We start from the raw sequence: 16,110 nt of genomic DNA on the forward strand, positions 1-16,110 counted from the left end.
AACTTAAGAAACCCTAAATAAACAAAGAAATATAATACAGTCGTAGATTATAAAACATTAGAATTAAGATGCCCACTCTCCCCAAATTATATATCAAAATTCTAGGTTTTTAGGAAGAAACTAATTAGATGTTTCTAAAATTTATATGGAACATGCAAAGATTCTATAACAGGAAAATAATCTTTTTTTTTTTTTTTTTTTTTTGGTGGTACTGGGGTTCCTGGAAGCCCTTCTACCTCCGGGCTACACTCCCAGACCTATTTTATATTTTTGAAACAGGGTCTCTTAAGCCAGCGCGGCTGGCTTCGAACCTGCGCGATCCTCCTGTCTCCGTCTCCCAAGCGCGGGGATTACAAGCGTGCAGCACCACGCCCGGCAGGAAAATAATCTTTAAAAATGATCTAGAATAGCAAAATAATCCCTCTTTCTTTTTTGTGGTACTAGGGATCTAATCCAGGGGCATTCTCCCGCTGAGTGATAGTGATTTTGGTTTGAAACATGGTCTTGCTAGGTTGCTAAGAGTCTCACCAAATTGCTGAGGTTGTCTCAAATGTGATCCCCTTGTCTCAGCCTTTCAAGTATTGAGATTACAGGTGTGTACCACCACATCTGGCTCACAAAATAATCTCTTAAAATGTATTGGCATAAGCATAGACAAATCAAGGAAGCAGAACAGATTCCAGAAACAGAAACACACACACACACACACACACACACACGCACGCACGCACACACGCACGCGCACGCGCACGCGCACACACACACACCAACTGACTTTCCATTCAATGGGGAAAGGAAAGCCCTTGCAACGAATGGTGTTGAGAGGCTGGATATACATCTAGATAGATCTTTATCTTATTCCACACACAAAAATTGAGATGAATCAGAGATGTGAATATGGAGGTTTTAGGCAAAGAGTTCTTGAATAGAATGAAAAAGGAGTATTTCTTAAAAGAACAAAATATATATTAGGCTTGATATATTAAGCTTCATCAAAATTTTTAAAGTTATCAAAGGGCTTGTATTTTGAATACATTAAAAAAAACCCTTTATGCTAGGTATAGTGGGACAGGCTTGCAATTCTAGTACTTGAAGGGTTGAGACAGAAAGATCACAGGTTCAAGGCCAACCTCAACAACTCAGTGAGATACTGATTCAATAAAATAGGGCTGGGGGTGCAGTTCTGAGGTAAAATGTCTTTGGATTCAACAAAATAAAACAACATGAAAAGGACAAACAAACCAGCTAATAATAGGCAAAATATTTGAATAAACAATCCATTACAAAAGTCATTATTAGAACCAGTAAGCACATCATTATTAGTCATCAGGGAAATGCAAACTAAAGATAATATTTTATACCTATTAAATAGAAAATCAGTATGCTTTTAATCCCAGGACTTGAAAGGGTAAGATAGGAGGACCACAGGTCCACGGCCAGCCTCAGCAATTTAGTGAGGCCTTCTGCAAATTAGTGAGATCCTGTTTCAAGAATAAAAGAATAAAAAGGGGGTGGGAGTGTAGCTCAGAGGTAGAATGCCCCTGAGTTCCATCCCCAGTATTACAAAAACAGAAAAGAAATGAAAAAAAAAAAAAAGTGGTGTAACTATTTTGGAGAATTGTCAATTTCTCATAAAGTTAAACATATATTTACCATGACCTATGAATTTTACTCTGAGGTATTTATCCAATATAAATAAAAACATTTGTCTACAAAAAAAGAGTTATACAAGAACTGCTAAAAATTGAAAACAACCTGAATGTCCATTGACAGGAAGATGGATAAACAAATTGGGGTGCATTAATATAATAAAATACCACTCAGCCGTAAGAAGAAATGAATTACTAGTATACAAAACATGAATGTCTCAAAGACATTTATTTGACATTTGACTGAACATCAAATAAAAACATGCCAAGCACAGTGGCAGTGACTCGGGAGGAGAAGAAAGGAGGACTACAAATTCTGCCTTGGCAACTCAGCAAGACACTCTTTCAGAGATGTAGCTCAGTGGCACAGCACCCCTGGGTTCAAGCCCCAGTACCATAAAAAAATTTTAAAAAACCTCCCAAGCCCTACATCTTCTATGAGTCCACATATATGAAAGAAAACTAATTATGGCGTTCAAGTCCAAAGTGATTGCCTTGAGTGGAGGGCACTGACTAGAAAGGTGTATGAGGCCATATGAGGGCAGGAGGACTACATAACAAGTTGTGTAGCTGGGAATGGTGGTGCACTCCTGTAATCCCAGCACTTGGGAGGCTGAGGCAGAAGGATTGCAGGCTCGTCAGCCTCAGCAATTGAGCGAGACACTCAGAAATTGAGTGAGACCGTTTCAAAACAAAAATTAAAAAAATGCAGGAGGTATAATTCAGAAATAGAATGCCCCTGCTTTCTATCCTCAGTACCACCTCCCAACACTAACAGAAACAAAAATAAACAACTACAAAAAAATCCCCAAAACAAATGGTTCAGGGGACAATCTTCAGGGAGCCCCCTCACCTTATTTTTACCTGTAAATTTGGTAACTTTTGGTTGAGGGTTACCCATTGTACTGTGGCAATTTCATCCTGCAGTGGAATGGCTTTGATAAGAAATATGACTCAGAGTTTGCAAAAATGTAAAAAATATTATTTATGTTGCAGAGTTAAAGATCAACTAAATCAGAAAATAAGGGATATTTATTGAGAGCTCCCTGTAACAAGGGAGTCCATCACTGTTCCTTAACTTTTGGTAGAGACTCAAAGAAGGCAGAGTAGGAATGCCTTGTGGGAAAAAGGGAAGGCTTCAGGCACCTGCGCTGATCTGAGGCCAAGGCTGTAGTGGACTAACTTCAAATGGGACATCCTATGTGCTTGGTAGGGTACACAGCTGGCTTTCTCTGGTCAACTTGGAACAAAGTTGCAAATGAGTACAAAAACTAGGGAAGCTGCCAATTATTAATCAAGTTCTGGCCATTTGGAACCAGTTGTTAGACAAGCTATTGTTTAGCTTCCTGGATTGTCACTAGAAATAGCAATATGGCTTCCATCGAGCTGGACTTACAGGAGGTCAAACTTGAGAAAGTTAAGACCCAGATAAACAACGAAATATATTCATAGATTATAAAACATTAGAATTAAGATGCCCACTCTCCTCAAATTGATCTATCAAAATCTTAGGCTATTTGGAAGAAACTAAAAACAAGATGATTTTAAGTTTTATAAAGCATACACCAAGGCTGTACAGTTGGAAAATAATCTCTAAAAATGATCTAGGATAGCATTTATTTTAATAAATAAAATAGTATCCATTCGTCCATGATATATAAATACTCCACTCCCTTTGATGGCTGAATAACATTGTAGGGACATAATACATTTTGCTTATACGTTCATAAGCTGAAGGGCACTTGAGCTCTTTCTACTTTTTGACTATTGTAAATAATGATTTTTTTTGTGTGTGTGCAGACATGTTTTCAACTCACTAGTACATAAACCTAGGAGCAGAATTGCTGAGTCATATGGTAACTCTACATTTAATTTCTGCTGGACTATTTTCAAAGTGGATGAACCATTTTACATTCCTGTGGGCAATGCCAGCTATTGTTTCTTTTGTCAGACCACAGAGCTGAGGAAATGGAAGAAAACCAGAGTAGATTCTCTCCCAGATAAAGCAGCTGTACAGTCAGCTTCTACTTAGATTTCTGCCTAGGATTCCAAGATGCGCACCTCTGCTATGGGCTCTGCTGCCCAGTTCTCATCACCTGGAAGGATGGGAGGGCTGGGGAGAGTGTAAGAGAGTTAATAACTTTTTTAAGCCAGGAGGCTTTGTCTTTTTTGAATTCAGCCTATAAGGAGATTTGGAGTAAAACTGCCAACTTTGAGAGGAAGCAACTAAAACCCTTAATTAAGTTCTTTAAAGGTAAACCCAGTACAGGTTAGTTCCATTTCTTTTACCCCAAATGTAGTTTATTAGGGCATTTGGCTACTGATTCAGAGCCTCCTAAACTGTAGCAGTCCTTCATGGAGATAACCAACAGCCTCTCCAGATGGCAGAGTTTGCTCACATTTCTGTAGATTTGCCCAAGGAAGCTCAACTACTGAGTGAGTGAGTGAGTGAGTGAGTGAGTGAGTGAGTGAGTGAGTGATAGTGTGTGTGTGCATGCGTGTGTGTGTGTGTAATGGCAAAAGAACCCAGGGGCATTCTACCTCTGAGCTACACTCCCAGCCCTAGTTTATTTTATTTTTTATTTTGAAACAGGGTCTTTCTAAATTTCTGTATGCTAGTCTGGAACCTGTGATCCTCCTGTCTCAGCCAAGTACTGGGATTATAGGCAAACTTCTTATTGATTCTAAATTACTTTCATACAGAAATACATAACTGAAAATTTATCAGCCACTTTACTTAGAACTAAAAGCTAAAGCATGTTAGATCTTTAGAACCTAGTCGTTAATCAATTCCCCTGCTGAAGCCTTTGTAAAATCTTTGTAGTGTTCTGCTTTGAAATAACTGTACAATAATTTCTTTCTTAAAGGGTCTTTAGACTCTTAGAAAAAGCTCAAACCTCCCCAAGTAGGAAAAAAAAAAAAATAAAGAACATAGGAAAAGGAAAGGAAATTGGCTTCCTGGACACCAAGAAAGGGCTATATGGGCGTGGTGGTGCATGCTTGTAATCCCAACATTCAGAAGGCTGAGACCAGAAGACCAGAAGATCGTGGTTCGTGAACAGCCTCAGCTACTTAGTAAGCGCCTTTGCAACTCAGTGAGACCCTGTTTCAAAATTAAAAGACTAAATAATAGGGCTGGGGATGTAGCTCAGAAGTAGAACGCTCCTGGATTCCATCTCCAATACCGCAAAGTGGGGGGTTATAGACTATGCTTCACATTTTATATATGTTATTCTATTCAATCTTCACCATAGTCCTATAGCAAAGTTATTTTTCTCTCTCTTTTTACAGAAAAGAAATGAGCTTAGAGACATTAATTTCCCAGGATTACAAGAGTAAATAAAGAAAATAAAAAGTTAACATCATATAATGGTTAGTGGTTAAAGCCCTTGAGTTAGATTGCCTGGATTAAAATTTTAACTCTACTATTTCTGTGTAATCTTGACAAGTCACTTTATTCTTCTAAACCTTGGCTGCTTCCTCAAAAACACAGACAGTAGCAGTATCTATCTCATTGTGGGGAGGGGTCGGCAAGCATTAAATGAGGCAATGCTGCTGGGCGTGGTGGCGCACGCTTGCAATCCCCGCGCTTGGGAGGTGGAGACAGGAGGATCGCGCTGGTTCGGAGCCAGTCTTGCTGGCTTAAGACCCTGTTTCCAAATAAAAATATAAAAATAGTACTGGGAGTGTAGCCCGGAGGTAGAAGGGCCAGGAGGTAGAAGGACTTCCAGGAACCCTAGTACCACCAAAAAAAAAAAAGAGGCAATGCTTGTATATTTGCAAGCTACCTTGATTTGGTTCCTGCGTTTTGTGGGATCTGGGATTGCTGACAGTCTGCACGTGTTCTCTCCCACACCCCTCTCTCTTGTACAGGTCATTGAGCCCAGGGGCAGCATTCTATTCTGTCTCTGAGCTACACCCCCAGTCTCAGGACTACAGGCATGAGATACCACACCCAGCTACCTTCTCTCTTCATGAGTAAAGATCAATTATTCTCACCTTCTTTCCCAGATAAAAAAACCAAAAAAAACAAGTCAAAGTCTCCTTATCCCCTGCTGCAGCAAAAAGCAAAAGTGAAAATTCTCAAACTATGAGAAAACCATAACTACTTGAGCACAATTGCATAATTAATGAATATGTGAACATTTTTGATGAGACTCTAATGATGTAATGTCTGAATGTCTTTTTTTCTCACAGCGTATTATATTTCTTAATTTGAGTCTGAAGGGGAAAAAATAGATGTAACATAGACTAAGCATGAATCCTGTGTGAAACCAGCTCAAGGACTGTCAATGACTCCTGTATCATGCCATGAGGTCTACATGTGCATGCATAACACGAAGCGTCCTGATGGCAATGAAGACAGGATTTGTCCTTGGCTGTGGACATATCCAACATATTTGATAGTAAGAATCACTACATCCTAGCTCAAAGAGGCAGCCAGATGAGCAATTAATACCTCAAATCTCAAAATTTCTTTATTTTTTAATTTTTTTTTGTGGTACTAGGATGAAATTCAGGGGCCTTCTACCTCCGGACTACACTCACACACCTAATTTATATTTTATTTGGAAACAAAGTCTCACTAAGTTGTTGAAACCTCACTAAATAGCTGAGGCTGGCTTCGAACCTGCGTGATCCTCCCGTCTCAGCCTCCCAAGTGCAGGGATTACAAGCGTGCGCCACCATGACCGGCTAAATCTCATAATTACAATTTAGAATATTAAATTAATATGAAAATGAATATAATACATACTAGGAAAATGCTTTCCCCTCACTTTCCAAAGGAGGGAAAACCTTGATTCAAGTTTCACTTAAGAATATTCCTACAAAATCACCTACTGAATAGAGTAGTTCTAAAAAAAAAAAAAGATACCACACATAAAAAGTGTTCAGCATGTGTAGGAAGCACTCAGGACATAGTAATTATAATTACTATGCCCACTGTAGAAAAATGGAAAGAAAAAAACAAGGCAGAAAAGTCACTAGTCTCTTCTCAAAGGCAACTACTTTTAGCCATCTTTTTCCTCTATGTAGTTTGTCTTTATGTGGATTTGATCTCCTAGCATGTAGACTACATGCATCCTGAGCCGGGCGTGGTGGCGCACGCTTGTAATCCCAGCATTTGGGAGGCTGAGGCGGGAGGATCGTGGTTCGCGGACAGCCTCAGCTACTTAGTGAGGCCCTCTGCAACTCAGTGAGACCCGGTTTCAAAATAAAGAATAAAAAATAGGGCAGTGGGTGTAGCTCGGAGGTTGAATGCCCCTGGGTTCCATCCCCAGACCCGCAAAAAAAAAAAAAAAATGCATCCTGTTTAGGCCGATTAATGTGACTGAGGCATTTCCCCACACCATTAACAGCTGGCCATAACAGCTTCTTCATGTCTTCTAATGAAATATTTTTTTCTAGTTATAAAGCTCTTGGGAATGCTATGCTCTTTTTTGCCCCTTTGAGGTCTTGAGAATCCTCAGTTCTGTCACCACCATCACTTGGAGTCACTATAGAGAATCTAGGTGCTTGCAGGGTGTTGAGTACTCAGGCTTCCCCAACACTCAAAGGCCACCGTGTAAGGTGGTGCTAGAAAGACTTACATTCCACAGCCATCTGCTCATCTGATTTTCAATTTTTTCTCCCACACAGTACAATAGAAGCTATTTAAAAAACAAAAACCCCAAACTTGATTATCTGCCTTATGCTAAAGTTGAAGCTCCTTCCTGGACATCTCTCATACCTTCTCTTCAGGGAAAAAGTAATCCATATTATGTGGCTTCAACACACACACACACACACACACACACACACACACACACACACACTTTATTTATTTACTTATTTATTTTTTGCGGGACTGGGGATGGAACCCAGGTGCATTCTACCTCCAAGCTATACCCCCAGCCCTATTTTTTATTCTTTATTTTGAAACAGGGTCTCATTGAACTGCAAAGGGCCTTCAGCCTCCCAAATGCTGGGATTACAAGTGTGTGTCACCAACCTGGCTATTTTATTTATTTATTTGTTTGTTTGTTTGTTTGTTTACTTAGCTGTACTGGGAATGGAACCCAGGGGCATTCTACCCCATAGCTACACCCCCAGCCCTATTTTTATTCTTTATTTTGAAACAGGGTCTCACTGAGTTGCAAAGGACCTCACTAAGGAGCTGAGACTGTCCACAAATCATGATCCTCCTGTTTCAGCCTCCCAAACGCTGGGATTACAAGCATGTGCCACCACACCTGGATAATTTATTTATTTTAAACGTGGTATTAGAAATGGAACCCAAAGGCATACTACCTAAAAGCTATACCCCTAGCCTGTTTTATGTTTTTGTTTTGAAACAGGGTCTTGCTAAGTTGCTGAGAGTCTTATCAAGCTGCCAAGGCTGGTGTTGAACCTGCAATGATTCTCCTGTCTTAACCACCCAACTACTAGGATTACAGGCATGCACTATCATGCCTGGCTTAACTTTCATATATATATATTTATATTTAATATATATTTAATATATAGTTGTACTGGGGATGGAACCCAGGGGAATCTATCTCAGGGTACACTCCCAGACCTATTTTTATATTTTATTTGGAAACAGGGTCTCACTAAGTAGCTGAGAGCCTCATTAAGTAGCCAAGGCTGGCTTCAAAACTGTGCGATCCTTCTGTCTCAGCCTCCCAAGTACTGGGATTACAAGTGTGTGCCACCACGCCTGGTGACGTTAATATTTTTTAAAACTGCCAGGACATCAAATTTTAATTTTAAACATTTGGATTGTCCCTACTGTATTGTCATGCTAACTTTTAACTCTTGTTTTTTCAGAGAATAAAATGATTTCTGTAATTTTGGAGCTCAAAATTTACCATTAGATATAAATTAGTGAAGATTAAATAAAAATTAAATGTAAAGATAATCATCTAACACTTCTTTTTTTTTTTTTTTTTGGTACTAAGGATTGAAGCCAGGGTCACTCTATGTCCAAGCTACACCCAGTCCTTTTTAAAATTTTTATTTTGAAACAGGTCTCTGTATTTTGCTGAGAAACAGGTCTCTGTATGTTGCTCACTATGCTGCTAAAGCTATCCTTGAATTTGCAATCCTCCTATCTCATTCTCCAAAGTACTGGGATTATAGGCCAGCACGCCCACGCCCATCTTACGACCTTTGTTTTCTGGCAACACTCTGATTTAGGGAGAACCTTGGCTATTATAATAATTATTATTCCTATTCTTGTTGATCTAAACAAACAGGTCTCTAGAAGAGTAAGGGCCAAGTGACTGTGAAAAGACATTAAAATTAACTGGGAAGAAAGAAGACTTGAGTTTCTAAAGGATCTAAGCTTCTGGCTCTTTGGCTAATGAGCTATAAAACCTAAAGAAACAAACTTCTCTGAACCTGCTCCCCATCTCAAAAATAGAAATAGTAAGCTGGGCAAGGTGGCACATGCTTGTAATTCCAGCATTTGGGAGGCTGAAACAGGAGAACTGCAGTTCGAGGACAGCCTCAGCTACTTAGTGAGGCCCTTTGCAACTCAGTGAGACCCTGTTTCAAAATATAGAATAAAAATTTGGGCTGGGGATGTAGCTGGGAGGTAGAATGCCCCTGGGTTGCATCCCCAGTACCGAAAAAAAAAAAAAAAAAAGTAATCTTCAACTTGTCAAGCTTACAGGATGTTTGTCTAGAATAAATTGAATAATGTATATAAAAATAGTTGGTAGCTTGTAAAACGGTGTAACTGTAAGGGGGAAAGTATTTTGCTTCTAAGTAACAGGGTGGGGAGAGATAGATGAGGCAATGTCAACTACATCCAAACTGCCTGTTGAGTTTCCATCTGTATGGAGTCAATAACTGCTCCAACATACTCCAACATACTAAAAACCAGATCATCATTCTGGAAGATTTCATCCTCATGTGTCCAGTTTTCCTCCACACATGCATCATGCTCATTAAAGGCTGGCTCTCTTCATGCTGTGTTAGAGGACACTGAAGTGTTAGAACAGAGGGACATGCCATCTCCAGGAGTTTATACAAGATAGGGAGGCACGAAGAAAAGTTAAGGAATTAGGGGTAGGAAGAATTAGGATCACTGAGGTCACAAGAATTTAACACTTAAAATAGTATAAACAGCTTAGAATTTAAAGAAATGTTAAAAGAGGCTTTTCCCGAAGGGGGGGCACCATTATTAGATTTTTGTGAAGCGATTGCATGCGGCTCCTTCAGAGCCTGGCATTTGATTACATTTAAAATGCATCTCTTGCGTCCCTTTTCCTCCCACCCCAGACACCATGTGTTCTTGCGGCCTCCCACCCCCTCCTCTGATTTACGTCCCTTGTGGTCCCTCCTGAGAGTCCGGGTCTGGTTCCCCCTGGTCTCATAACCACTCATTCCCTGGCTCTATGGCACACACCTCCCGCCCCGGCATCACGCATGAGCACACCTCCTTAGACAGATCCCATCTCGCCCTTGTAGAAGAGATGGAAAATCATTCAAAGTGATATTACATTTTTTAAAATAGGAAGAATGAGATCTTGAAATCCCAAGCTGTTTCCCTAGGGGAGGGGAGAAGCAATCGTGGTTCCAAACCCGCTCGGTCTTGGTCATGGCGCTGGCACGGAGGCACTGGGGGCATTCTCATTCCACCCCCGCAGTCCGTCAAAGCAGGTGGGGGTGGGGACGGGGACAGAAGGGCAGACAGATGTGCACAGACGGAAAGGGAAAGAGAGAGAAGTAAAATAAAAGGCGGAGTTAATAGGAGAGGGGAGTCAGAGACCAGGGAGGCCGGCGGGGCAGCCAAGGAATAAAAGAAAGGCGAACAGAGGGTAGTAATAGGGGGAGGGCCAAGGAGACATAAAGGAAGCAGGAGCGAGGGCGGGCACGGGGCGTGGGGCACTGCCATGCCTCGCCTGTCTACCGGGTACTTCCTTACACTGTCCTCGGTAGCTGCCTTATCTATTTTCACCTCTGGCAGAAGCCGCCCGCCGATGTGGGCGCCGGGCCCGCCGATGAGCGACACCACGCCGTTGCAGTCCACGGTGCTGTTGCGCTTCACGCTGCGCCGCAGGCTGGGGAAGATGCGCGACGAGCGGCTGCCCTGGCTGTAGCCGCTGTAGCCGCTGTAGCTGCTGCGGCGCTCGCGGGCGCGGATCGGGATGAACAGCGAGTCGCGCCGGCCCTCGCTCTCCTCCACCGTGCTGTGCTCATCGTCGGCGAACTCGTTCTCCGAGCCTGGATCTCGGAACCTCCCGGGGCCGCGGAAACTGAAGATGCTGCTTTTGCTGTTGTGCCGGGAGAGGAAGGGTGAGCCCGGGATGCTGAGCAGCGACTGCAGGGGCAGGAAGAGACAGGCAGAGGTGTGAGGCCAGCAGAGGCGGCCAGGCTTCCCCAAACCCGCCCCATGCTAGCAGTCCTCTAAGCAGAATGAAAAAGTCCCAGGAAAGTACTGCCCACGTTGACTTTCCTGTCTTCCCCGCGCCCAGACTCCTGAGACCACCTGGGTTTGATCAGTTAACCACCCAGCAGTTCCACCCATGGTTCGGGACGGTCCACTTAAGCAACGTTAAAGGGCTCCCATGTCACGTTTGAGGTAGCTGATCTCCGGTGAAGTACACCCTCTGTATTTCTTAGCCTCTCAGGAGTGTGCCTTTAGTTTATTCAAGTTAGACTCTTAGGTCGTAGTTTGCAAAAAAAGAGAACTTAGCAAATTTGGGCAGGTGCCCAAACCATTTGCCATTTCCTCCATGAGGGCCACTCTGTGGTGGTCCAGAGCTTCTTAGTTCAACTGAATGACGTGTGTGCTCTCTTCCACCTTATTTTAAAGTCAACATAACATTTTATTTTATTCTTGTGGTACTGGGAATGTAATCAGGGGCTTCCTACTTCCGGGCTATACTCCCAGACCTATTTTATATTTTATTTGGAAACAGGGTCTCACTAAGTTGCTGAGCGCCTCACTCAGTAGCTGAGGCTGGCTTCGAACCTGTGCGATCCTCCTGTCGCAGCCTCCCAAGCGCGGGGATTACAAGCTTGTGCCATTCTGTCCAGCTAGCATTGATATTCTTAAACTTAAAAAAAAAACACTTCAGTTTCTTATTCTCCCTCAATGCATGTTTCCATTCCACATTTCCTAAAGAATTTTATGCAAAGGCACTTTTAAATGTTTTAATGTTTTTGATTACCCTGAATACTTCTCTGCAACAAAAAAGTGGCGAGGGGGGGGGAGCAGTCTTATATTTTAAATTCCCTGTGACCATAAGTCCCTAGGGTATTTTATAAATTCTCCTGGATTGAGTTTTCATTACTTCTTTTTTTTTTTTTTTTTTTTTGGTGGTACTGGGGACGGAACCCAGCGGCCTTCTACCCCCGGTCTATACTCCCAGACTTATATTTTATTTGGAAACAGGGTCTAAGTTGATGAGAGCCTCACTACATAGCTGAGGCTGACTTCAAACCTTCTCAATCCTTCTCTCTCAGCCTCCCAAGTACTGGGATTACAAGTGTGCACTACCATGCCCCACTTGTATTCTTTATTTTGAAACAGGGTCTCACTGAGTTGCAAAGGGCCTCACTAAGTAGCTGAGACTGTCCGTGAACCACAATCCTGTCTCAGCCTCCCAAAGGCAGGCATTATAAGTGTGCGCCACCATGCCCGGCTTACAGTTTTTATGAATATCAAGATATACAAATATATTACAAATAATTTATAAGTAATTAGCTTAAGCAGAAAATTCATCTCTTAATGAAATGAATGAAAATTTTCAATTGGTGCTTCACTGTTGTTAATAGTAATACTTTTTAGAATGAGACATGGCTCACTGTCAATTAATTTCTCCTCCTTTCTAATAATAGATTTTAAGTGCTGAGAAACCTTATTCATATAAGTACTGTCATAGAAAGAAATAATTTTGTTATAATGATGTCACTCAATTTTTCAATTCCCAAATTATATGCCAAAAATCACATAGCTAACTATCAACAAAACTTATTGTAATGATTTGTCAGGTGATAAATTAGGTCCTCTCTTAATTTTGCTGAAAGCAACAAATTTTTTAAAACACAACTTGCCAAAAGATTCATTACCTAGATGTATTCTCTTTCTTGTTTCTTGTTAGATGTATTCTCTTTCTTGGTTTCTAAGGATTCCAAAAAGTACTACTTACTAATAATTATTTGGGTTACTATTATGAGGTACTCTTTAACTTAAAGGTGCCTTGTTTAACCCAACAGAAAAGTTTGGAATAACCAAAACACTGTCAAAATTTTGTTACCTGTGATGTACAAGTAAAATGGTCTTACCATATGCTCTAAATATATTTTATAAAAACCTTAAAACCAGCCAGGTGTGGTAACACACGCTTGTAATCCCAGTGCTTGGGAGGCTGAGACAGGAGGATCACGCAGGTTCAAAGCCAGCCTCAGCTACTGAGTGAGGCTCTCAGCAACTTAGTGATACTCTGTTTCCAAATAAAGTATAAAATAGGCCTGGGAGTATAGCCCAGAGGTAGAAAAGCCTCTGGGTTCCACCTCCAGTACCACCAAAAGACAAACAAACAAAAAAAACCCCTTAAAGCCACAGATTGAGCTCATTTAATTTACAAGCGTGCCCATCATGTAATCTAGTTGGTAAAGCCAGTCCTCAATGTTAAAACAATTAGTCAGATCAGACTTATTGTCATTTGAAAAGGTATGATCTCATTTTTTATTTTTAATAAGTATATCCCATTGACAATCATCCTACTTCTGAATTTATAACATCCTAACACACTTGATTATCACTGTTTGACTCTTAATAAAAATATGTAAGATATAGATAAATTCTGAGGCCTTACAATGGATTTAAAGGTGCTTGGATTAAAGAAAAATTTACAAAACATTTTCAATATTTTAATTAATATTTTCAATTGTCCCTTTATTGGCATCCTAAAGCTTCTTATGCTGGGCAATGAACTACATAACATGTGAGGTAAGAACTGACTAAGCTCTGGGGAGTGTGAGTGGAGCCCCTGGAAAGGAAAGGGGAAGCAAAACCATTGGGACTTTGGCCAGGGCTCATCTCAGGTACAGGTACATGCAAGTATGGGTCTGAACACTGGGGTCCTTAAAACTGTGTTTGGAAACTCTTCAAGTGCCCCCAGAGGGTGCAAGTCTAGTTTGAAGACTCCTGCACTAAAAGAAAGAAACTTGACAAGTGACTGACATTAGACATCTTTCTTGATACCCTGAGATATTTAGTTTGTCCAATTAGGACTTAGATGGAACTTTCACATTATATGAATTTTTTTTTTTGCCTTAGAGTTTAGGCTTTAACCTTCTTCTGAGATGATTGCACTGTGAAAATTCTTCACAGGCGAGGACTATGCCAATACAGTACATGCATCATAAGTGTTTAAAGAAACACTTTTTGATAATACTTGGGATGATAATCCTGGAAAGGCTACTCTTTAGCATTTCTGTCCTTGTCATTGTGTTGTCTGGAATTTCATTTCTCATTCTATACTCAAAATGCTTCCAATTCCTATCTCTTCCTATAATGTACAAAGCCCCTGTCTCCAAGTCAATACATTTTCCCTGAAGAATTCTAGTTCTATCATGTTACAGTCTCTCACTGTGTTTTTCACTTGTTATATGGTCGTGTGTGTGTGTGTGTGTGTGTGTGTGTGTGTGTGTTACTGGGGGTGGAACCCAGGTGCTTTTCTACCTCTGGGCTATACTCCCAGGTCTATTTTATATTTTATTTGTAAACAGGGTCTAAGTTGCTGAGAGCCTCACTAAGTAGCTGAGGCTGGCTTCGAACCTGTGCGATCCTCCTGTCTCAGCCTCCCAAGTGCGGGGATTTCAAGTGTGTGCCACCACGCCAGGCTGTTATGTGGTCTTCTCCTGCCGTGGCTTTAAGCAACTCACACACTTCTGATACATAAGTGAGCTTGGTAACTAAACGCCACATCAAGAAAATCATGAATCACAGGAAATTTATATAAAGGTCTTTGTCAAAACATGCCATACACTGTCTATAGGCCTCTAGAAAAGAGGTTGCAGGTTAGCAACGTCTCTGATCACTCTGACTTTGTGCTGCAGCATCCTGGCACCAGCGAGTTCACTAGTTCGATTCCAGAATGCTGACTGGGTCTTGTTCATGAGCAGAGGCCACTCTGGTATGGTATGAGGACGCACGTGTGGCAGCTCTGTGCTTTACTTCCATGTTGTTAGGTGGGTAAAGGGATCGGGGCCTCCTCGCCTACTACTCCTCTTCTCACATACATGTTTAGGCATCCCCACTGAGTCACTGATTCATTCCCCTGAACCAGTTCTACTCAGAGTGTGATTCACAGATCAATGCTAGCACAAGATTTGAGAAGAGCAAAAAAACTGAGAAAAACATTTGGAATTTTTCATAGCAATTAACATTGTCATAACATCTTAGAATGTGATAATTTTTCTAGAAATTCATTGTTATATTTTGCAATAGTATCAGTTCATGAAGAACTGAAAAAATAATAGAAACTAGTCCTTCACCACAAAGAGTTTGGGACACACTGCTCTAAAGCATGTGGCTGGCTGGAGATGGTATCTAAAGATGCACAGATACAGAGGCAATTGCCTTTGTATGAAGAGTTTATTACTTTTGTTCCTAAAAAAGGTGGGCCATGCCATGCCGCGGAGGACCACAGGGTAGGCATCAGGGTGGTCAGCATGGCTCAGAGACTTGACTTGTTTCTTCAGGAAGGAATGGGTGAAGCAGGGTAGGCAAGTTTGAAGAAGTTAAGGACTAGATAGTTTGAATAATTCTAAAGAGTTTTGAGCCCTGGGGTAGTTTGGGCTTGGGGTGTGAGTGACTGGGGATGTGAGCTTTGGACTGGTTGATTTGCATATGAGGCATGCTCAAAAGCAAGTGTGACAGCCCTGAGACTCAGAGCATTAGCCTAGATACTGACAGACTCTGTCATGGGTGCATCTGTCTCTCTGAGAGTCTCACTGATAGAAATATGGCCAGGGAAAAAAAGGATTTACATGTACAGATGTACATTTAAAAATATATCAATCACTAAGCCAAACATGAGGAGGGAGGGAATGGGGTGGGAAGTGGGGAAGGGCTAAATGAGTGATGTGTGCATGTATGCCTCTACCATCTTGTACTCCATTAAGATGTATGACTACAATGCATCAATAAAAACAATTTAAAAATGAACTTACATACTTTTGGGTGCCTTTGTTAAAACCTACAATCACCCTTAACATTATCACTCCATGTCCAAAGTGGTGTTCAAAGCCCTTGCTGCTTTGATTCCAATTTACTTTACTACATTTGATCTTTCACCATTTCTCCTCACTAATCTTATCATGTAGCCACCCTGACTTCAGGACTTTATTTTCTCCATTTCTAGAGCACACTCCATTTTCAGCTGTGAGAATCCTCTCCATTTTCCAAGGTCTAGCCTTTCTGTCCTCTTAATGGCACAGTGCCCAATGATCTTTATAT

The 16,110-nt window shown here is 41.2% G+C and overlaps 1 protein-coding gene across 3 annotated transcripts in view; it reads right to left on the bottom strand.

The window, feature by feature from the left end:
• Positions 1-16,110, bottom strand: part of SCN8A (sodium voltage-gated channel alpha subunit 8) — a gene marked incomplete at both ends in the record, with an annotated part of 135,092 nt that overhangs the window by 63,859 nt on the left and 55,123 nt on the right. For 2 of the 3 annotated variants that reach the window (XM_080705436.1, XM_080705435.1), the window contains one exon: positions 10,597-10,959. In XM_080705436.1, the coding sequence (XP_080561562.1) occupies positions 10,597-10,959 (363 nt within the window). Of the gene's footprint in view, positions 1-10,563; positions 10,960-16,110 lie in introns of all 3 variants that reach the window. The other variant, XM_080705434.1, reaches the window with a different exon arrangement.

Source organism: Muscardinus avellanarius, assembly GCF_963383645.1.
Source record: "Muscardinus avellanarius genome assembly, chromosome: 11".
Lineage (NCBI taxonomy): Eukaryota > Metazoa > Chordata > Mammalia > Rodentia > Gliridae > Muscardinus > Muscardinus avellanarius.